This window comes from Prosopis cineraria, unplaced genomic scaffold (assembly GCF_029017545.1).
Source record: "Prosopis cineraria cultivar Desert tree isolate PC_DT_omini unplaced genomic scaffold, ASM2901754v1 PC4, whole genome shotgun sequence".
Taxonomy (NCBI): Eukaryota; Viridiplantae; Streptophyta; class Magnoliopsida; order Fabales; family Fabaceae; genus Prosopis; species Prosopis cineraria.
The window spans coordinates 29,710,907-29,735,203 of NW_026555335.1; the positions used below are offsets into that span (position 1 = coordinate 29,710,907).

The window sequence follows — 24,297 nt, forward strand, 5'->3', positions numbered from 1 at the left end:
TTATATTATAAATTGATCTTCTTCTTCTTCTTCTTCTTCTTCTTCTTTCTTTTTTACAAGAAAAATAAAAGGCAATTATTCCATGGGTACATTTGGCTGTTGATGACTCTTGGTGCAGTAGTATCATAATCCAAGGTAAATAGGCGAGTCTATTTACAAAAAACAAAGAGGCAATTATTCCATGTGTTCGCTTAGCTTGTAAATTGTAATACTAATACTACACTTCTCAATTTATCTACAAAACAATGAAAGAAAAATAAATGGGTTAGTCTGTTAATTAGATTAATCTTTGTTGTGGGTAATTAATACAAGGTAAAACACTTGAATACTGAGCACAGAAATACAATCTTGGGCTTTCTCGCGTCACCCCCAAAAAGAAAACAACCGTGTTGCAGGGTGATGATTCCCATTCTGTAATTTCCATCTGTTTGATGAGTTATTTTTAAAAGCATAGACAAAAACCAATAACAATAAAAACCAAGAAAGGTAAATAAAAATGCAAAAATAGAAGAGAAAATTTGCAAAATTTTGAAAGAAGGGAATTAAAATTAAAAATAAGTTATCAATGATACAAGAGATCATCAGAGAGGGGGCGTTATTAAGCACATCTACCGTAGTAGAGAACCATGATGTGATCCGTGGTTGAGGAATCTGAAAGCAAAGTTGGGGTCATCATGGGACTCCAAATGTTATCTCTTACATGCTCCAACGTCAATAAAGGCCCAAGTTGTTGTCCTCTACATCTTATCTCTATCTACATTCAAATATAAGGAAAAAAGGACGACATTCATTCATTTGTATAATCAAATATATAGTCACAATGACAACATATACTACTACAAAAACCCTTTTTTACTATGCTAAACTCATGTCAGTTATTGAAAACGTGAAGTTAAAACTAATCCAGATGACAATTCTATAAATAACTAATGAATGAATAAAGCTATCTATGTAACCTTCACAAAAAGGTGACATAGAAAGGGAACAATCCATATCACCCTACGTAAAGGTGACGTTGCTTGTTCAAAAATTAAAGATTTTTTAATTTTCCAAATGCCATATCTCCTACAGACAAGGAAATGTGGCTTCTTGAAAATTATAATTTTAAAAAATTATTTTGCTATAAGCCATGTCGCCAAGCAGAGGGGCGATGTGGCTTGTATCTATAAACCACATTCCTTGTATATATTGAAAATTGTGCCCTATAGTCAATTATTATAATGTGAATACTGTTATCTATAGAATTTTTCTTTTGTTATCATATTAATTACATATTTATTATGGCAACTGTATCCTTGGTTAAACTATATTGATTGTCCTAAATGTTTATGGTCAGTCATCTATGAGAGATCATAGATGAAACGAGACTAGTATGACTTTAGTTAAATATAGATATATAAATCAAAGTCGTAAGCACTTGAAAGGGTTCGAGGTGCTAGACCGATATACTATGAGAAAGCTTCATAGTACAAGTCATAAGCTTATCTCATATATAGCCATATCACTAAGCCATTTAACCTGAGATTATTATGGATTTCTACATGATGACCATTGACCTTTGACCTAGTCAAAAGTCACCTTTGACCAGATGATTATAAAGGCTATGATTGAGTTTAGTGATATTCATGTAGAAGAATATAAGTAGTCAAGATAGAATTTGTCCCTCACATTAATTAAGAGATATTATTGGGCTCCTCGATGAGTAAGACCAAAAAAATATGATTATACTATAATTGAAAGGGTTTTTCTATTGTTATATCAGTCCACTCAGAGGTCGATAAAGTAATGGTCAAGTAAAGAAGAATAACAATTCTATGTCTCACAGTTGACCAAAATATCGTGTGACAAAAGAGATGTGATACAATTATATGATAAGTTGCATTAGATCATCGATTTCCATTTGAGTTGGGTAGTAGTAGTGTCTTGCTTGATGTTACTTGTGACTTGTGGGATGATAGTGTAATTAGTCTACTGCCAACTTCATGTGAGCCTACAAGGTCACACACAAGAATAACCCAACTCCAACTAAAATGTCTAAATTCATTGAATCTAGAATGTTTCTAGATTCAATGAATATAATACTTTATCTAGGGTGAATGAATTATATATATATATATATATATTCATGTTTGTGTGTGTTTGTGTGTGTGTGTCTAAAGTTTATTGAATCTGGAATGGGTCTAGATTCAATAAATATAATACTTTATCTAGGGTGAATGAATTATATCTATATATATATATATATATTTGATATATATATATATATATGAAATATAAAATTCAAAACATAATTATATATATACATATATTTTTGAAATATATATATATATATATATATTCATGTTTGTGTATATATATATCTATATGATATATAAAATTTAAAATATAATATAATATAATATAATATATATTTGAAATATATATACATATATGTGTATTTTCATGTACAAACACAGATATATATATATATATAATATAATATAATATGTATATATTGTGTTAGTTTTTAATTTAATTTTATATGATAGATTAAATTTAATAACTAATATGATATGAGAGAATATCATATCAATTCTATAGTTTAAATTTATAATATAAATTTAAATTAGAATGATATTATAAATCTTATTTATGAGATAAATTTAATCGAATATTTACATTGGCTATTAAAAAAAAAAGCAAAAATCCTAATCTATATATAATATAGAATAGGGACGTGCTAGGTTAAGGTTTTGAGAGTAAGAAAATTTTCGACGGCCAAACACTTTGAGAGCCACGAAACACCCAAAAGAAAGAAAAATCAACATTTAAAGCTGAACAGATGTTAGGAGCACTAGTACACTGTTTGAGTTAGAGAACTGTTCGTATAGATATTGGTAAAGGGAGCAGATTTATTTTGTTAGCTCCTTAGATCCAATTACTTAAAGACAATACATGAGGAGCTCAGAATTAAAAGGTAATTCTTTAATTCACCTTGACTTAAATGAGTTTATTCAATCCACTCTAAGATAGGGATTTAAAATTTTATTCTTCTACTATACCTCCTTATCCAATAGTATATTGGGCGATGTGGTTCTAAAAAATTAGAATTTTAAAAAATAAATTTTGCTACAAGCCACATTGTCTAGCAGAGAGATGATGTGGCTTATGTTAAGAAACCATATCACTTGTGTTGTGGCCACATCTCTTATCCACATGGCACTTGACATGGACAAGTAGTTTTTTAAAAAAATTTTAAATCACAAGCCTTGTCGCCTACTGGATATGGTGACGTGGATTGTGATCTAATAATTAAAATTTAGAAGCCTGTACCTGACCCTTATTTAGTTGATATGTGTGCTAGTTGCTCTCAAGCTCACTATATCACTTTCTCCTCACAGCAATGAAACCTAGCTTTAATGGCAGTGAAATCTAGCTTAGACAGCAACCAACAGCTCGATGACATCATCTCTTCTTCTTTCCTCTTCTCTCAGCATCTCAGAAGCTCATAGAAATGACACCTACAGCTTCGATAGTCTCTACTCCACTCCCCTTCTCTTTTAAAACCTACAACCTAATGGCATCATTTCTCCTCCCTCTCCTCTCTTGAAACTTAAGGCTCTATCTCCTTTGTTAAACTCTTGAGCTTTTCATCTCCTTTTCTTGACGTTTAGGTTTGTTTTTTAACTAAGAAACCACGTCCCGCTTTGAATATAGCCTTTTGACCACAAGTGATATGGTTTATTTAGAAACCATGTCAACTTTGCTCAAAAAGTGACGTGTGGTTTCCATTATCCACGTCATAGATTTAAGTGACATGGATAATGTTGAACCATGTGTTTTGATGATTACAAAATCAAGAGAGTGTTTGTTTTTTGTATAGATATCTAGATCCATAGATATGGCAAAACTTTCAAGAACTTGAAGAATCAGTAGAACAAGAAGATCTATAGGTTTAAGTTATTTCTTTCTCTTAGATTCAATGTGAAAATTATGAGAGCTTAATCATAATGTCATTTAAAATAAATACATCATCCTTAGGCTCTTAGGCTTAAAAGTCCATTTATCTTAATTGTCATACATTTAGAATGCACTTGTGTTAATTTGTATATTTCAAGCTTGATATGGAATGATCCACGCTTGAAATGATCTTTGTTGTGCATTATAAGACTTGTCATAGTCAATTTAAGCTTGAAAGAAAAGTGAGTCATGCTTGAATTGGATCATAGCAATTGAGCTTTTCATTGCATGACGTTTCAAGCTTGAATCAGATTGATTCACATGTGATTTGTCACCTATGCATGTGAGATGCCTTGATCAAGCTTTTGTGATCCAATTCATTCTTGTAATGAATTTGCATGCATGCTTGAATTGTCACATACTATCATATTGCATTTAAAGCAGTGATGATTCATGCCCTGAAGGAGAATTTCCACGCTTGATTTGTCACTTATTCACTTCAACACAATTTTGGCTTAAGAGAACCAAAAGCCAACTCAAGCCTGATTTGTAATGTGCTCAAGCATGATTTGTCACTTATAAGAACTAAGTATTTCTATTATGATATCCACACTTGAATGCATATTGGTTTCACGCATGATCTGTCTTATAAAATGGCTTATGTTTTCCACTAGCCATATCACGTGTGAATGGAAGAGTGTCCCACACATGATTTGTCTTCTAAAATGGCTTGGGTTTTTTGATCAGCCCTTTCACACATGAGAGGTAGAATATTCTATGCGTGATCTGCCATCCTGAATGGCTTTGGCTTTCTGCTAGCTATTTCACCCATGAGAGTTAGAGGGATCCATACCTAATTTGTCACACAGAATGGTCTAAGTCTTACACTTTACAAATCACACATGAGTCATCTTGTGTCCACACTTGAGTTGTCATATATATATATATATATATATATGATTGATTGGAACTTGGCTAAGCTCTATTTTATGTGTGAATTGTTTGGTTCCACACTTGAAATGTCACCAATAATTGCATTCAATGTTCCAATGGTCTAAACTTTGCCAAACTATTCATATGACTCAATTCAAGTTTTGAAAGCGAATCTTTATCATTATGTGAGATATTATAAATCTAAATATTCTTGAAAACATTCAATTTCTGCATCAAAGGTCTTGCATTCATTCATATAACATCTCTTGATAAACTTTGTAAAAAGGCTCTTATTAGTTCTTAAGTTTTTATTGTATTCAATCTACTCTTTACAGAGTTTGTTTTTGAAAGAAATTTTGTTTACAACAAAGTTAAAATCTTGAAAAGAGATTTTTTGAGTGAATTGTAACAACTTGCTAGTTGTAGCAATGTTTGTTGTTAAAAATAAGACTAGTCAAGTCTTGAGAGTTATATTGAGGTTGCAATCACTCACTTAAGCTTGTGATTATAATTGAAAATCTCAAAGGTGATCTTAAGAACTGGATGTAGGTCAAGCTTTGGGTTGAATCAAGATAAATTTTTGGTATCAAAGTTTTTTCTCCTTGAATCTCTCATCATCTATTTCTATTCTTCTTTATAATCTAAAAATATTAAGTGTCACTCAATTCATCCTCCTCTTGAATGCCAACTTTATCAAACAGATAATCCACCTTTTTTAAGTCCCCTATCATGATCCTCACCCATAGAGAATATGGCTATTCTTTATCAATTAAACTCTCTCTTGTAGGGCATAAACTCATCGTTTTTATTCTAGCTCGTGCATTAATTCTCTAAAATTGAGATCTTTAAAATTTTAGTAAAGTTTGTCTTTGAGAAAGATAAAATAATAAAAACTATTAAAAAAGGCAAACTTTACGGACATTCACACACATATATCAACTCAACTCTTCAAACCTTTACATAAATTCAAACCCTTTGTAATTAATGTATTCATATACAACTTTTAATTATTGTGCCTTATAGTAACGAATTCAATTTAACTCTTCAACCTAAGTGGAGAACTAGACAATACTATTAGATTTAACTGATTTTCTGTGGAATTTTTTTGGGCTTCAAGGAAAACCCTCAGAGATAGACTAATCTAGTAGAGGAAGAGAAAATGAAAGAGACTTCGAGAATCAAGATGAAGATGAAGAAAACCTGATGTTTGAAAATCCAGCAAAGGAAATTCCACTTCAATGATTCAACGTAGAAATGAAAGAATTTGATCAAAGATTCAACAAATTGACAACATTTACTCATCCAAAACATTTGATGTTCAAAGATGCTCTCTCTTGGTTCCTAGTGGATAGAAAACAAAACTTTCGTGACGATAAAGACACAAACACAAACAAAGTAGAGAACAAAGAAGTAGAGGAAGAGATCAAGTGAGAGAATGAATAGCTTAGGATGATATAGCTACTAATTGTAATAAGTTCCATAATTTAAAAGTCAGTTCAACCAAGGTAGTAATATCGGCCTATAATCACTAGCATCTTATAATGCATAAATGTACAATCTTAGTGTTCATCGAGATAGAATCCATTGAATGTCATTTCATTAGAAATCACACACACACTGCAGACACACACAAGAGCAACATGCTCATGCTATTCAATCCCAAAATTACCAACGGGGTTCATAAATAAAGGGTCTTCAATATTCATATATCTTCATCACTTAATTTTATATTTAATGAGAACCAAATAACAATAATGAATTAATATTGATATAACATTAATATAAAAACAATTTGAATTCAAAAAATGATGTTATTTTGCACCAGAAATAAACAATGACCGATGATTTTACATAACCAGTTTGTGTAGATTTTCAACTGATTCTTACACCGATCAATAATTTTGTGCTCGAACCAACCAACTTGTACCCAAATCTAATTGGTTTGACTTTGCTAACATTACTAAAAAAAAAGCTATAATATGCTATCAAATTAATAGCAATAGTCACATACTATGGATATAGTGAACAAAAAAAACTGAAAGGATTAGACACAATACTAATTGAGTGACTCTATTTCACTACATTTATATTTTAATTAAGTTAAAAAGGACAACGTTATTTGAATTTTAAGTAAATTGTTTATACGAAATAAATAAAATGACTATTTTAATCTGCACATAATCTATTATAACAATTTTACCAACAGTATCTATTATAACATTAATTGTAATTATTATTTAAAAATATTTACTTTTAATTTTGCAAAATGTGGGAATAAAAAAAAATTTATCTTCGAAATCATTTGTATAGTACACTGCGTATGAAAAGGTATGAAATGGAATTAAGGAAAAAGGAATATGAGATCAGAATGAAGTCATGCTTTGTCAGGGTGGTGTTGGCCCAACGTCCACCATGAAACATATAAAATCTTTGTAACGTCTGCTTTACCCTTAAGATCTCATTTTTCTCTTTCCACTTCAGAGGAAAAGCGATTTGCTTTACGCATTGCCAAACAGATTCTAATTTTCCTAAATATTATTTCTGATGAAGCAGCAAGGACGAGAATGGCTGTCTTTTAATCATTACAAGAGACCCATTATTCACACTTTGCTCCTAAGCCAAAATCATCATCCCTTAGACTTTACTATCCTTTTATGCTATTCATCACTCATTCACAACATCTATATCTTAATAACGTATTAAATATTAATATTATATAATTTGTTTGAGGGTGGATCCATAAAGCACGGCGAAGAATAGGCTAATACACCATTCATAGAATTTAATATAATAATAGTTATAGTAGTTATGTATTAAATGTGTGTATATATATATATATATATATATGTTCACACCCTTCCTTTTCTTTCTTTAGGGAAAATCTTGTGAGACCAAATTTTAATGTTCATGCACGTCTCTATCACTTTGCTCCATCAAAGCCCTTATTGCATGCCAGCACAAAAATGAGTATTCATAAAATAATAGCTTTTCATTTTCTTCATATTATCTTAAGCCAATTCTAAATGCTTTATTTCTACCTACTAATATTAGATTGAAGAAACAACAAATATTAATTAAGGGGTGCTATTCTTTACATTTTTAATTGTGCATGCATGTCATTCCCCAACTATATATATATATATATGTAGTATAATTAGCTGATCCTTTTCAAATCTCCTTCATGGCTTTCTTTATCCTTTGCTTTGTTTTGACGTTAAACTAATTAATAAACATATAGGGTTATTCTCAAATTATTATATAGCACAGTGAATTAGATTAAGATTTTGTCATTATTAGACATGAATATACATATATAAGTATCGCTTTTCGGTGGTTGGTTGAGGATGCTAACCATATGTTATGGGGCCTTCTCTTTTGGTATCATCTGAGTGCAGCACTTGCGAGTTTGATGGACTTTCTAAACCCTAAATATTTCAAAAAAGTGTGTGTTGCGAGAGAGAGAGAGAGAGAGGAAATGGGAATGGGAAGGGCCTACAAGTTGAGTGTGAAAAATGAAGGGACAACAGCTTGACGAAAGGAGGAAGAGAATAATAGGCATGAAGATAGGTTACGAGAAAGACAGGGTCCACGTGTGCTTTTCGAGGCCCTACGATATGATGTTTGTGTTCACTTAATGTTAATATCAATAACGTACTTATCTTGTAACCTTTTTATATGAATATAATGAGTGTCAACTAAGAAAGTAGGCCATGATAAAAGGTACATCCAATCAAGCGATCCAACATGTGTTTTCACATCTTAAAGTCAATGCAATCTTTATAAAACCATAAAAGCAATGAGAAAACATAGAGGCTCCTTCTTTCTTTCTTTCTTTCTTTTTTCTTTTTGTTTTGGTGGTTTTCACGTTCCACCATGGAAACAACGTTTTGCTTTCCTCTCTTCATTATTAATACCTAGACTCTCTGCTCTTAGTCTCTAACAAATTAATATTTATCAAGCTACTGAACGATCTTTCGTATTGGGCATAAGTTCCTGTTAAGGTTTTCTAATAAATAATAATACATAAGTTGATAATTAATGAACCCTAAAGGCTGAAAATAAACCTAAAATAGAGAGAATAGTTAATATATGTGTGTATATATATATTCTGGCTAGAGTAACTAATTGAGTTGGACCAGTTGTACAATATAAACCTAATGATTGATTCTGGCTAGCAAAATGACTAAATCAATGGTCTAAGTTGACAATATGATATAGAAACATACTTAATACTTCGCACGTTGATGTAAATTACGCTAAATATATACGTACACCTATACCATCCAGATGTAACTAATATTGGATATATAAATATTTTAGTTGACTCCTATCTATTAGAAGATATAATGGGTTGAGATACGAAGACAAGTTTCTAGTTTATACATACATGATAGTTGTCTCATTTATACAAAGAAGGGATTCTACATAATTTAAGATATATAGATAGTATCTTGATGTCATCACCCAAGAATGAATTTCGAGGGTAATTAAACAAATAGTTTAAACAAGTTTACGTCATGGCATGTAGAATCTGAATCATGATACAATATGGTGGTTGCCCGGAAACTTGCATGAAGTTTTGACGCAGTATGGAAAGTTCGAGCGTGTTTCATACGACATAGCATGTTAAATATATTTTAGACATTAACTGTTTGTAATGTAGACACCAACGCATACATATATTCAATGGGCTAACATTGAATTCAATGCAAGCAGTTGAATTTTCTATCAAAACCGCGTTTCTTGTTTGTTTAATACTTTTGTCCCTGTATTCTTCTGTCTTATTCGCTAGTCATCGTATTACCATGTATGCATGCATGTGAGTGTCCATATGTGTGTACGGCCAATGTGTGTAGAAAAGGATAATAATTTAGCAGTAAACAGTGAGAAAATTCTATAGATATTGATGGAAAATCGGCAGAACAAATCAATACTCCAGAGATTAGAAATATTCAAGAAAAGCAACAAATAAAAAACTAGTTCTTAAAATAATGACGCATGGGCACGCTAAGCGCACATGCACACACGTCTAGTTACTTCGTCATAAGAGAAAGAGGAAAAAATATCATACATTTCCGTACATTTATTCGATTTACGTTTTACCCCTCAAAATACCCAAGCAACTTTGACCACATTAATTTTTTTATATATAGCATTACTCTTTATAAATTCTGGTTCACTTACCAACAATCATCGTAGAGCAAATCTTATCAACAATGGGGGGAAACCAAACCTAGCAAATTCTTCAAGGAGGTGTTTCACATCAGTTGATTGAAGCTTATATATATATATATATATATAATTGTCTATTTGAACTAGATTTCTGACTTTTTCTAAAAATATTTGCGAAAAGTCGTTGAAAAATGTTTAGCACCAAAAATAAGAATGAAATTTTAATTGAACTAAATTTAACGAAAACATTGTCGGCAAATGTTAGTAAATTAAAATGATAAGGAGGTTAATTTGCTACAAATATCTTGAATAATGTTTCAAAGTATAAACTTTGAAAGCATGAGAGGAACTTACACCTCAACACAAATAAAAGTCAAAGTCACTCAGCAAGCCAGAAAAACATAGAACAAATTATCACATAAATGGTGTAGTTAAATTTATATTTTCTATATGTATTTAAGTGTTTCCACGTACTTAAAAACTAAAATCCCTTCTAATAATTTGATATAAATTGAGCCTCGTGCGACAAAGCATATGCATGCCAAAGAATACTAAATAATTCCACACTTCGTCTTTTTATGCCGAAGACAGTAGTAAATGAAGGAGCGGACGAGCTCTCCAAGTAAAACCCTAATTATAATTAGAACTCTCCAAGAAAAAATGATTGTCTATATTTTTAATTTCATGTTAATTCGACTATACTTTATATAAGGCTTTGAAGCAATTTACGTGTCCTAGATATAAGGGCACGTTTTATGGAATCCTAGATATAAGCTTCTAGGTTTATTCAAGGAATCTATCTCTTGCAGCAATTATTAGGCAACAAGCTAGTGATAGCCTATATGTTGGATGATGGAGTATGCATGAAGTAATATAAATTATTGGGACACACACCATAATGTGCGTATACCAATTATATCACTTAATAAATGCACCACACCCGTGTGCATGTTCTAATAAAGGGCGTATATCATAAGCATCTTGAAGTCCACATAAATAGCTGAAACTGGTGCCAAAAATTAACCCTGTGAATCATTTCTCACCTAAACTTTAACTAGTAGGGTTTCTAATCCACTACTTCTGATATATATTCTTCGCACGCTGTGAAATTCTTGAAACGGAACCTCTTCAGTCTTCACACATACTGTTTTTCACGTAAAGACATGGTTTTACTAAATATCTACATCACCTTTGCGATTATGAGCACTAAGTATGGTCTTTTTCAAAAACCAAATATTAGGTTAACTAATGAGTTAACTCTGTAGCTAGCTACCTATTTATCGCCGAGCAGCCAAGACTGAGATCAACTCCCTAATATGGTGAACAAGTGTGTGGCTCTAGTACGAGAAAAGAACTTGGTTTATGATTTTCAAATTTAATTGGGAATTCTCTGGTTTCTCCTCCACATTGATTGCTTAAGGGATACTTTCATATAAATCAGTGGTAGGGTATAGAAACCATGAACTAGTCGAGTATATATGCTATAGGATTTATATATATATATATATATATATAAAGGTGACTATATGATGATGAAACTACGCAGTACAGGGTGGAGTGTTTTAATAACATTGGCACAGTGAACCCATCATACACACAACACAACACTTTCTTATTATATATATGGTTCTTTGGAGAAGAAGGAATAATATAGTTGGATGGTGAGTTACGTCCTTAATATGTTTAATAATCACCCCAGTCGAGTTCCATCTTTTGAACCGAAGCTGAGTACGTATGTCACCAAACTTAACTAACCAAACACGAGGGTTTGAGGAGAAAGGATATGGCGTTGGTTGAACAAACAGTACTTGCCTCTGAACTCTCTATCACACACACACACACACAAATATTCATTTACCTCCTTAATATAGAATTTAAGTTGGAAAATTATAAAGGAAACAGAGAAGGAAGATGGGTGCCAAGAGATGCACTTCTTACCTAAACAAAAATAGATTTGGGTACAAATATCCTTGACCAGATAAATCTATTTCAGTTCTGCCGTACCTACCATATATACATACATATATATATATATATATATATAATCAAGATCACCGCTAGTTCCCAACTTCCCATGTTAATTATGTAACTCCGCACTTTAATTAGTGGAAGCATAACAATTTGATTTTCAATGTTGGCCAGTCCTATAAAAGTCTCTATCTATCTTGTTTTCTTTGCCTGGATGCAAGTTTAGGGAGAAAAAAATGAGATCCTCAGAAAAAAGTGAATACTTGAGGTACCGACTTCTCATGATAAAGCACACACATTTAGATGCAAATATGACTATGTGTATGAATTGAGAGAAAAATATTGCAGAGTTGAAGAATGTAGGTATAGTTTGTAAGTACCTCAGATTCGCTTTGGAGCCTCAACTTGTTAACCAAATACTTCAGTAATAATCGAATCGTCATCTTTCCATCCCTGGAGTATAAAGATTATTATGAGAAATTAATAGATAGAATGCATTTGTGTGTGTGTGTGTGTGTGTGTTTCTGAAATTAAAATCAAGGAAAAGATTTGCATTGATAGAATTAAAAAGTAACAAGCTAAGAGAAGAGGACAAGAGAGAGAATAATGAAGAGAAGGTACTTGATTCTGAGGTAGCTCTTGGGTATTTGGGGCAAGAACGGTTCTTTGGCTCTGCATTGAAGGTACACGACAAACCTTGTTTGATTACAGTTCAGCAACTAGCTAGGTGAAATATATAGACATAAACATATACTGATTTAGCAGATATGAAATGAAAACAATGAGAAGGATGAAGCATATATACTGATTTGGGGAGGCTTGAAGCATGAACCAAATTCCGGAATGAGGCCTCCGAGGAGGATCGACAACTCTAACATCAGAGCTTGGACCAGCTGAAGCATCGTCAAAGCCAGGAGGGAAGTGAAAGGGCCTCGGAAAATAAGAAGCAGCAAGATGATGAGAGCTCAGAGGAAAAGAAGAAGAAGACGAAGAAGAAGGCAAAGTAAAAGGGCTAGCAGGAGCGAATGCCCAGTTTGAGTGTGAAAGATGAGGAGCAAAGGCTGAAGCACTGTGAGGATATTGGAATTGTTGGAAGAGAAGATTAGAGGGTGGTGGAGGAGGAGGAGGCGACGACGGAGGAGGTTGTACTGGTAGTAGTTGTGGGTGGCTGAAATTCAAAAGCGGCGCAACGGAACCACCGAGCTGAGGTGGCGGCAGCGGCAGCAGGAGCGGCGGCCTGCACGGCTGGGAATTGGAATGAGGAAGCAGGTCGAGCACCACCGGCGAAGATGAGCCTCCTAATTCCTCACCTTCTCTTTGACGTCCTATGCTTAATTGAAGCCATCCTTCATCCCTAGTCTCTTGCTCTTGCTGATTAATCTGATTATTATTCCCTTTCGATCCACCTGCACTCGCACTGTTACTTCTGGATTGATCATCCTCACCCATGTCCGATCCTAATAACTCAGATTCCCTGCAAATATTCTGATTATAATAATAGCCTTCAACTTCAAGTCTGCGAAATCCACCATAACTCTGTTGTTGCTGATCTTGTTTTGAGAGGTCGTGATGAGTTGCAGCAGGAAGCATGGTCATATTGCTTTAGCATAACCCTCCGGTGACTTCTCCGGCGATCCACGACTATGGCTGTTCTTGTTGTACCTGATCTCTATCTCCATACAACCCATGGATATATGTATCGGAATCGAGATCCTTTATATTGGGACGACGACGACGGATCTACCCTGCGAATAATTGTAGACCACTTTCTCATCAACCGAAGCCACCCAACGGATAAGGGTTTTTCTCATTTGCTCTCTCCTTCTCTAAATATCAACCATCCATAAGTCCAACAATTCTTGTAAATCTCACTTTCCATTCATTCTCTTTCTTTGGAAGCTTGTGGGGAAGAGAGAGAGATGTCTTAGCGCAGACACAGAAGGCGAGAGACAAACAAAGACGGTGTTCTTTTTCTTATATATATATATATATATATATATATGGGGGATTAATTAGTATGCATCCAGAAGAATGTAAAATATTATATACATACGTCACTGAATCTCATTTTAGAAATTATTTTGTTAAACATTTTCCCTCGACCCATTAAAAAGTCGTTTTGAATCTATTTATTGAGGATAAATTTGAAAGAAAAATCATCTTATAAATCAATGATAAAAATTGATTTTAAATTGATATCAAAAATCAGAAGCAACTAATAAATATCTTTTTAAAAAAATTGTAAAAAAACAAAAAACAAAAAAAGTTGAGGAGAAAGGAAAGGTATGGAGGACGCCAAGTTCGGGCCATGTTCCGAGGAGAGAATTTGACTGCAAAGGAGGTCTTTCTTTTTGTTATATAGCAAAAAGTTCCTTTTTAACCCAAGTAGGTTCTGGTCGGTTACCCTAATTAACATTAACAACTAATTCCAAATATCTGATCTCGCTGGTTAACTAACTGTCATTCTTTAAATCAAATATTGTTAACCTTAGATAATTACTCTATGAAAATGGATCCCTGCAAGTTTTTAGACGTGTTACCCTGAAATCATAGTACTGTACGTATGTTATACTTTGTAGAATTATGTATATACTTTTTACCTACCATTTTAGTTTGCTTTTGAAGGTTACTCGAAACAGAACTAGTTTTTTTCAAGTAGCTTAATTTTTATAAAATTAAAGGTAAAAGAATAAATTAGCCCCTAAATTATAGATTAGGAATGGCTGGAATCCTAAATTTATTTTTGGTGTAATATTCTCATTTAACTTTTGAAAATAGTGTAATTTACCTCTTATTGTTGATAAAAGTTAATTTTAATTGTTAGTTGACCTTAAAATTACAGAAAAGGATTAATAAAATTTTTTTAGTATTTTAACTATAATTTTTGGGTCCTTGTCTGTAATTTTTAGATTTTTTACTGTAATTTATTTTATCTTTTTTTTTGTAAGTTTTAAGGTTACTTTTTAATCAACTAACGATTAAAATTAACTTTTGTTAATGGTAGAGATTAGATTACATTATTTTCAAAACTTGAATAAAGATATTGCACCAAAAATGAATTTAAGATCCCAAATAGTCTTGAATTTATAATTTACAGGCCAATTTGGTCTTTTACCCTAATTATTAAAATTAACTTTTTTCATATATATTAATTAAAGAAACATGATATGCCAAACATTTACGATTTATAATATAAATGTATGTATGTATGTATTTTAGTCTGAGTTTGCCCATCCTTTAAGAGCAGAGATTAAATAATGGAGAGTGGAGAGAAAAAAACAAAGGGGATTTTTTTGGTTGATTTGTTGGTATATGTGGGAAACAGAGAAGAATATATGTAATGTAAGTTGAAGTGGAGGGCATGATGAGCTTACCTGTCAAGAATGGCACATATAGGATAATAAATTAATTAATTAATAATATAGAAGTGATATTCATTAAGAGGTAATTATAAACAAATGAATAGGAGAGTTTGGGCATGCATGATGATGATGGTGTTTGTTTCCTCGCAATCCGAGAATGAAAGCATAACGACGTGGGCTTTTATTTTAAGACATTCCTCTTCCTAAAGCCATGTGCCTCCCATACACACCCTCTCTCTCTCTCTCCAGAAACTTTTGTACGACATCTCTCTTCTTTATATACTTGTCTCAGACAGAGCGCTCTAATTTATTTTCAACTGATTATTATCGAACTTCTATGGAGTATATGAATTTTTAAACAAAGCATGAACTAGAGGAGCTACTATGATCTGAAAAGCTGCTCTTCTCTTTCCAGCCCATCATAGTCTCTCTCTCTCTCTCTCTCTCTCTCTCTCTCTCTCTCTCTAAAGCAACCAAAACATGGATGATTCAAATTTCGTCAATTTCTTTGATTAATGAACTAACACAGAAAAAATTACTATTTATGGGTGAGTGATTTAAATGTGAGGAATTATAATCAACTGGTGTTAGTCTTGTATAGGAAAAAAATAGTGAATTAACGACAAACAATTTAGCAATGAAATTTACTAATAAAAAAGTTCGCTAATATTTCTTATAATACCTTATTACAGTTTTGTGAGAGAATTTGTGATGGAAAAGTCTATCACAAACCTTTTTGTCACTATTCTGTCCCTATTAATTCCATCAGAAGTTGTTTTTAATTATTCTATTAAATTTATATAATATATATATAATTATTATTATACTGTAAATATCTAATTAAATAATTATATTTTACTATTTTATATTATTCATATATTAATAATGATTTAAAAATATAATATAATACATAAGTATAATAAAATAATTTTTCAATTTGATATTGATATCCTAATAAAAATAATTTATCATAATAATAAAAAATAATGTTAAATAATTGTGTGTATTTAAATAATTTATTTATTTCTATGTGTTTATGTATTTAAGTATTATATATTTAATCTCACAATTAAAAATTAAAGATATCTTTTAGCTCAACTGATAAAGTAGACACACAAAGGCAGAAGAAAAAGTAGGTGGTTGCAAGTTTGAACTTGGCCAAGTAAGGCACATTTGAAATTAGGGTTGTCAGACTTCAATTTTGCCCTCCAAATATTAGATAAGGGGACACCCAATATCACGAACTTAATTTTTGGTGAATAAGACAGTTAGGAAAAAAGATCCTGTAAATGCAAAGACATACCAAGCCAATTTTTCGCTAATCACATCCATTCCTAATGTTTGGGCCATTAGACATATCATGGCCATTGATTCTTGCTACTTGATCGCTGCTCGCAGTATCAATGATGACTTTTACCACTACGCTTTCGATGATGATTTCAATGTTGTTTCTGTTGATTCTGTTGCCACAGTCAATCAGCAATGGTCCTACTGCGTTGCTTGAGATTGTTGTTCACTTTTTTGCCTTCCCTTATTGCCAACGTGGATACCAAGTAGAGTGCCATGTGGACATTTTTGGTAAAAAAAATGACTTAATGGTCAAAGTTAACGAGCAAAATTAGTCTCTTTTTAAACATTTAGAAGAGGAAATGATTAAAAATGGAGTTTAAGATACCAAGTATCCTTTAACTAATAATTTAAGAGCAAAAATGACCATGAATCCTTTGAAATTAATATATGACGTAGTAGTGACAAGGCACATGGTGGTAAAATGATATTGAGGTGATATTCATTAATCGGTTGTTGTCATGAGGGGGAGAAAAAGCTTTGCAAGTACCATACACAAGATCAATGAATCAATGTTCATATATACATGAGGAGATGATGAAGGAATAGAAATTAACTTGGATGACACTAGTTTGTCTAAATGAGGAGATGGTTGCCAAATGAAGAAAATTAAAGTGTGAAGCACTTATGGAAGAAGGAAAATGCAGAGCGAGAGCGTGATGACAGTGCATGAGCATGGAATGACTTAAGCTTGGAATCAAAGGGACGCTGATGCTGATGGCGATAAGTTTCTACCCAAATTCCAATTCCACTCCTCCAAGGGCCCTACACCAAACGACACCAACTAAATTCTTCCTTCTAATTATCTTCCCACATTTATTATATCTCTTTTCCAGTATGGACAAAACTAGGTCTACACTTGTTAATTCTTTTATTTTTCTTTAAGGATCTATCCACCAATCACAGGTTTATAGGTAAACTTTGGCTCTCAAAACGAGTCAAGATTTAAAGTTTGCCTTGTTTCACGTTGTCTTTTGTCATCATGAGTTTCTGTTCATGTGTCCTCTCGACGCCTGCTCGCATACAAGTTAATCAATTAATTACCATGCAATGTTGTCTTCCGAGGGCGTAATAAAAAGTGTACAAATTAAAGTTAGTAATAATATGTAAAGGGGAGGCGCAAAAAGAAAAGTGAAAAAAGAAGAAGAAGAAAGTAGAAGCTAGAGCTAGCTAGGGCACATATATATGGGAAGAAGAAAGTGTTGAAAGATACGTGAAAGGCAAAGAATGAACGAAGAGAAAAATAGGATTGTGTTTGTCTTAGAAGAGAATGTTGTGTTGTGTATACGTAATAATCATGCATGGGATGGTGGCATGAGTTATCTATCAGACAGACACACACACACAGAGGGGCCGGGGGAGAGATAGGACCAAACAATGATAACTTTAGGCAATTTACATGCTGCCATTATAGAAAGTGGGTTTGCGCTATAGTGTCTTTTTCCCACCAAGTACATACATGAGTGGAGAATTGGAGAGAGAATATTCACGACTTTCTCTTTCCCTCTCTCTTTCGGATGCATATACAATTAAAGAATTTTATAAGTAAAAAGAAAGAAAGTTTATTGGCTTTAATCTCGTCATCATGGCATCATGAATCCCATCATCCCTCGTCATTATCGTGGGCTGGTTTCACTGCGAGAATACATACATACATACATACATATATATATAAGAGGGTATAGAAACTAATAAAGATGGATATTAGGGTTAATCTTGTTTTCTATATATATATATATATATATATGTATGTATGTATATGTACAGGACTTACTACATGAGGGTGGGGGGAGAGAGAGAAATGCATGAGCATGTGTTATAATGAGTGGTTATGTCAGTGCATGCATGTGAGAGTGTTTGTTGAGAAAACCGAGAAGGAAAGAAGAAGAAAAGAGAATAATATACATACATATATATACACACATATATACATATTTTGGGATTGAATTGCATGGCTGTTCGAGGTCTCATAGGATGGCGAGATGGAGTGGTGCAGATATACAATATTTGTCAGAAAGGTGTGCTCTGCAGTACCCACTTTTAGGGCTTTCAAATTCAAACGCTACTGCTCTCTCCCAACATATGCCCATGTGATTTTCTATTTTCAAACACTACTCTTTCCTCCTCCACTAACTCCTCTCTACTCATCAATCATATATATCCCACTCTTCAATTTTTGTTTTTGCTTGTGCCAATTATGATTCCTTTGTTTACTATTAACAGGACTTAAAGCTATCTCTAATTTTCACTTCACCACAATTAATTCCTCTTCCTAATAGCTTCGAGATTTTTTTAAGAGTTAAAGTGTAAAAGTATCCAAAAAAAATTTTCCCAAAAACTTCTAATATTCTTTACTCAATAATGGTATATGAATATCTATTAATTTTATAAAAGAAGCTAACACTCCCCAATCTATTAAGTTATATCTTTAAGATTGACCATCAAGAATGCTAGGTAAGTTAGTTTAATGAATTGAGAAAGGTTGGTCTCTTTTATAAAGTTAATGAGTATCCATATATTATTGTTGACTTAAATATACTAGAAGCTCCTAGAAAAATGTTTTTAGGTATTTCTGCATCTTTTAACCCTTTTTAAATTATCATGATTTATTAGTATATAAAGCCCCATTTGTTATAGTTTTGTTTATCTATTAGTTATGATTACTTTCAAAACATGTAGTTTCTTCATGTATAGGTAAATGTTTCGTGAGAATAACTGGATAGTTTCAAACTGCAGAGTCTTTTTGATCGATGGTTCGAAACTATACTGATCAATAATTAATATATCAAATTAGGTAATGTTTGTATTAATAGATTTTTATTTGAATTTTAGATTTAAAATCACATTTGAAATTCATGTATTTAAAATCCTTTATTTGGATATTATAAAAAATTTCAAATAAAGAAAGATGATGAATTGGGATTCAAAATGAAAATGAAAAAAAAATTATATTTCATAATAACAAGGGATGATAAAAAAATATAAGAATTATAAAAATATTAATAGTAAAAATATAAAGAAAACAAATATTTGAAGTGATTCAAATTTTAAATGACTAGAATGTAAAAAAAAATTTAAAATTATAAAGAAATTATCATTTGAAATGAACTTGAATTCGAACCAAATTCAAATTCATAAATTTTTATATATTCAAATAAAAAATTTAATTTAAATTTAAATTCAAATTCAAATCCTCATCAATCTAAAAACATTATTAGAGAATTTATACTCGGAACTTTTTTAAATGTGTGTGATCGTTAACCTATATGTTAATGTCAGAGTTCAAATTATGTTCCTTGAGTCATCATTTCTAGCCCTCTCTTTGACTGTGAGACTGAAATAGTTTAAAATTCTTGGTTGTCCTTTCCCACACTTTTCAATATAATAGACAAGAAACCCTAAAATTATACTACTTTTTTAATCACTGCTGAAGGCACTTTACCACTTGAGCTTTTTCTTTGGTTTTTTTTTATTATATAAATAAAGCAACCAATGCTTCACACACACGTATATTATGATATGATGTTAAATATATCATCAGTCTAAAAGTCTATGGGGGCATGTGTATGTGTGTGTTGAACGTATTTGTCAATATTCTTTGTTTATATGATTGCCAATAAGATTACCTGGGCAGTGCAGTCTTGATTGGATGTTGGATCCTTAGCTCAATATTTGTGTGTATGTATACGTGTGTATATATATTACTCCTTCTGAATTAAATTATAAGATAATTTTTAAAAAATTTTATTATTTTAAAATATAAATAATTTGAGAAAATAAGGTGTAATTGATGATATTCTTTTAATATTATCTTTTAGGTAGGTAAAGAATTGAAATGATAATGTACCTTAATGATTAAGTGTGTATGAACTTTTTTTGAAAGTTTAATAGTTTTGTTTGAAAAAAGTAAACTTATAAAGTGTTATTATTGTGTTTTACTAATTAGTATATATAATTTTATACCAAATTATCTTATAGTTTAGGACTGAGAGTGTAATATATTTTACTTGAGAAAATAGATAGAAAAGTTATAATTGATAGTCTAATCATGTTGTGTGTATATATATATATATATAACTTTGAAAATGAGTAAAAATAGACAATTCCCTCCAATGCAAGTTTGCCAGTTATTGGCGTCATCATCATCACCATTTACAATACATGCATTCAATTAACATTGAAGGAACTCCATGATTCTTTTCTTCTAACATCTCTAGAAAAGAATTATATATATATATATATATAATTCTTTGATTTATATATATATATATATATATATAAAATAAAGAGTAGTGCGTCCTGGGCAACGTAACTTGTAATCCCAGCAAACAAAAGTTAAGCTAAAAGAAGACATACAAATTTGTATCAAAAGGAAAAGGAAACGAAAGAGCTTTCTTTGATTGGGGATAAGGCTATGCAAATTCATGTTAAGGCTGCTTCTTTCACAGACGGATCGATCAAAAACTATGAGTGGCAATTGACGGAGTATTGTTTTTGCAGTATTATAAAGATTCGACCGGACCAGCAGTTGGATCGTTGAGGGGACTTACTAATGACTTGGTTTAGATCAGAGAATTTTTTTTATGATTGAATCAAGCTAGACTGGAGAGTTGAGTTGCCAATGAGCTAGAACCCAAGAAAATTTTCAAAAAAATCTAGGGGGTATGAAATTGATATTAAAAATGATAAAAAAATTAAAAAAACCATAAAAACTCAAAATTTAGACCTTAAAAATGCTTACTTTATTTTGGATCCTTCACATGTATATAATTAATATGATTTGATATCATTTTTCAGGAAGATGTTGACATCTTATACTGCAGATATAAATATTTTTGAACCTACTCATACTTATAGTTTGACCAAGATCTTCTAATATTTGACAAGTTATAAATTTATAACTTATAATGTTATTGCTTTATAGCCATATTGCATTATTTTATTGACAATTAGACATTTTGTGGGTTTATTTCTTATGAGTGTGTGTTTGCGTACTATATGTAGTTAATATTAATTTTATTTAAGTAATTATTACATTACTGATTTCACCTTCAATTTAACCAATTGAACCATGAAATTGAGAGCCGCTAGTCCTTGATTTCGTTTTGATGTCTGGCCTGATTTTAAAACATTGGTATTTTTTTACAAAGATAGCTAGGTGTAGTGTGTGTCTGTTTAAGATGTGTGGAATATAATTTTAATAAAAAAAATACGTATGTATATCGATCGAGTACATGTCTTATCGATCTAAATCGTTGATATCAATCAATTTATTATTAATAAAAATAAAAGGGTGTTTGTGACATGTGTGTTTGGTTGTTTATGGGATATGTGAATTCAAAGAGAAAAGGGAGCCTGCTTTCTATAAATTCCTCTTTTTGGCTGGCCGCTTTTGCATTCCATGTCCCCCTTTCAACGCAAGCATTACCTCCCACTACCGAATATTCTTCTCTTTATATTTTTTTAATTAGGCTTTCTTCTCCACCTTCACAATTATTATTATTATTATTATTATTATTATTATTATTATTATTATTATTTCACTTTTTCAATGTGTAGCTAGATGATGATGATAATTTGGATCATCAAGAGTGAAAGTTGGCCGTAGTGATTCAACTGTGTCAAGTGACTTTATTTAAGATGAATAGAGAGGCATACATAGATACGGGAAAAGCGGGTTTACTATTATATATGTAAATTTTCTTCATTTAAAAATGTAAAATGAGTCTCACTTTTAATAAAGTAATTAATTATCTTTAAATTAACACCATCTTTTCACACTTACTCCTATTTAATGGGTGTTTCAATTTAAAATAAATATAAAGTGATTTATTTATTAGGATATAGAAAAAAACATATTTACCTTGAAATGTTCAAAATGCCTTATATCAAAAAGTACCTTATAATTTTTCAAGGGAGAGAATATTTTTTTAAAAGTTTATAGCGAATTTTAGAATTTTCAACTTTAGAAGTTTCATCCTCGCCAGCTGAACATGATAACCCTTAAAGTGACTATAGAAGGAGTAAAAAGGAAAAAAGGTAAAAAAAAGAAAAACAGAGACAGATATAAAATGATGGGAGGGTTGGACCACCATTTTACGTTTAACACAAGTCTCGTGAATTTGAGAAATGCTAGATAGATCCTTGCACTAATTGGTAATCCTTTTTCTAATTATTGCGAGGACATAATTGCCCCTCCACGGCCACTCACCATTTACTCTCCCCCTTCCTTCTATGGATCATTACCACTGTCGCTGGCCGCCAAACTACCATCAATGTTGCCAGTGTTGACTGTTGGATGCAAATGTGAACGGAAGGAGAGACGAAAAAGAGAGAAGGGGCAATTTCATCCTCAAAACAATGGAGTACTCAGCTCTATAGCATTTCCCAAAATTTGTGGGATCTTCGTGTCTCCAATGATATCATATAATCAGCGCAACTTCATCCAAAATTATCTGTTTTTATTATCAATAAAATAAGGATTCGGTCATGAGAAACTAAATTGTTACTTTAGACTATTTCCTCATATAAGCAAGTAAATATGCAGACTCACTTGCTCGTCTAGCGTTGAACGTCAACCTAGTTATTATGATTTTTGTAGAACTGCCCTTAAGATACAGAAGCTTTTTATACTCTGATATGAACTAATTTTTCAACAGAAAAGATATCATATAGTTACTCTATTCTAAAACTATTGTTGTTTAGATTATGATTCATATTCCCTTCGGTCTTTAGTAGATATGTATAATTCAAACTTCGAAATTTTTTTGTTAATAATATAATATAAGTTTAAGTTAGAGTGATTAATATTTTTTTTTAAATTTTAACTTCCATTTATTTATTATTATTTAAATTTTTAGATAATAATTTATTATAGTTATTAATTGTAAATGAGAATAAAATTGAAAAATTACATATTCTTTAACAATTTTAAGGGTATACTCCCTCCTATCTTGTGTATAGGGTAGAGAGGGAAAATTTATTTTATCCTATAAGTCCAATCATTAGATTTTTATCACAAACTTTTAGTTTTACCCTTTATTAAATGTTAGAGAGAAAAAATATATTATTAAATCAAGATATTTTATGGGGACAAAATTGAGAATTTATTAAATTTGTAAATAAAATTTTAATTTTTTTTATTTTGATGAAGTTTATTAAAAATGAGTTATAAATATGACAAGAGTAGTAACTATTATTTCTTATTAAGGTCGAAGTAAGCTAACTTTTTCTCATCTTAAGGACTAGAGGGAGTATATTAAGAATATCTTTAATTAATATATATATATATATATATATATTTTACTATACATTGATACTATGATATCCTTATTTAACAATACCACAATTATACGAGAGAATATAGAATTATATTTAGCTGAGATGATTATGAAATAACGGTTAAATGAGAGTTACAGCTAGGTTGGGAAAAAATTTAATCAAAGACCAGAATTTTTAATATAATAAAAATTTTTAAATAAAAAAAATTAATGTAAGACGACAATACTTTAAAATAGCAAGAGTACTGCAAGCTCAAACCTTAAATTTATAGTTCACCCATAATACTGATATGAGC

At 31.4% G+C, this 24,297-nt stretch overlaps 1 protein-coding gene across 2 annotated transcripts; it reads right to left on the reverse strand.

The window, feature by feature from the left end:
- Window positions 1-103: 103 nt before the first annotated feature.
- LOC129309803 (protein LAX PANICLE 2) lies at window positions 104-13,946 on the reverse strand. 2 transcript variants are annotated; one of them, XM_054951522.1, is made up of 5 exons: window positions 12,818-13,946; window positions 12,634-12,684; window positions 12,393-12,465; window positions 613-754; window positions 104-235 (listed from the first exon to the last, which is right to left on the reverse strand). In XM_054951522.1, exons 1-5 carry the CDS (start codon window positions 13,606-13,608, stop codon window positions 192-194), a joined length of 1,101 nt encoding a protein of 366 aa, XP_054807497.1. In that variant the 5' UTR covers window positions 13,609-13,946; the 3' UTR covers window positions 104-191. The 2 variants fall into 2 exon arrangements, with proteins under 2 accessions (XP_054807497.1, XP_054807496.1); XM_054951521.1 differs by lacking the exon at window positions 104-235 and adding an exon at window positions 249-424.
- Window positions 13,947-24,297: the final 10,351 nt, after the last annotated feature.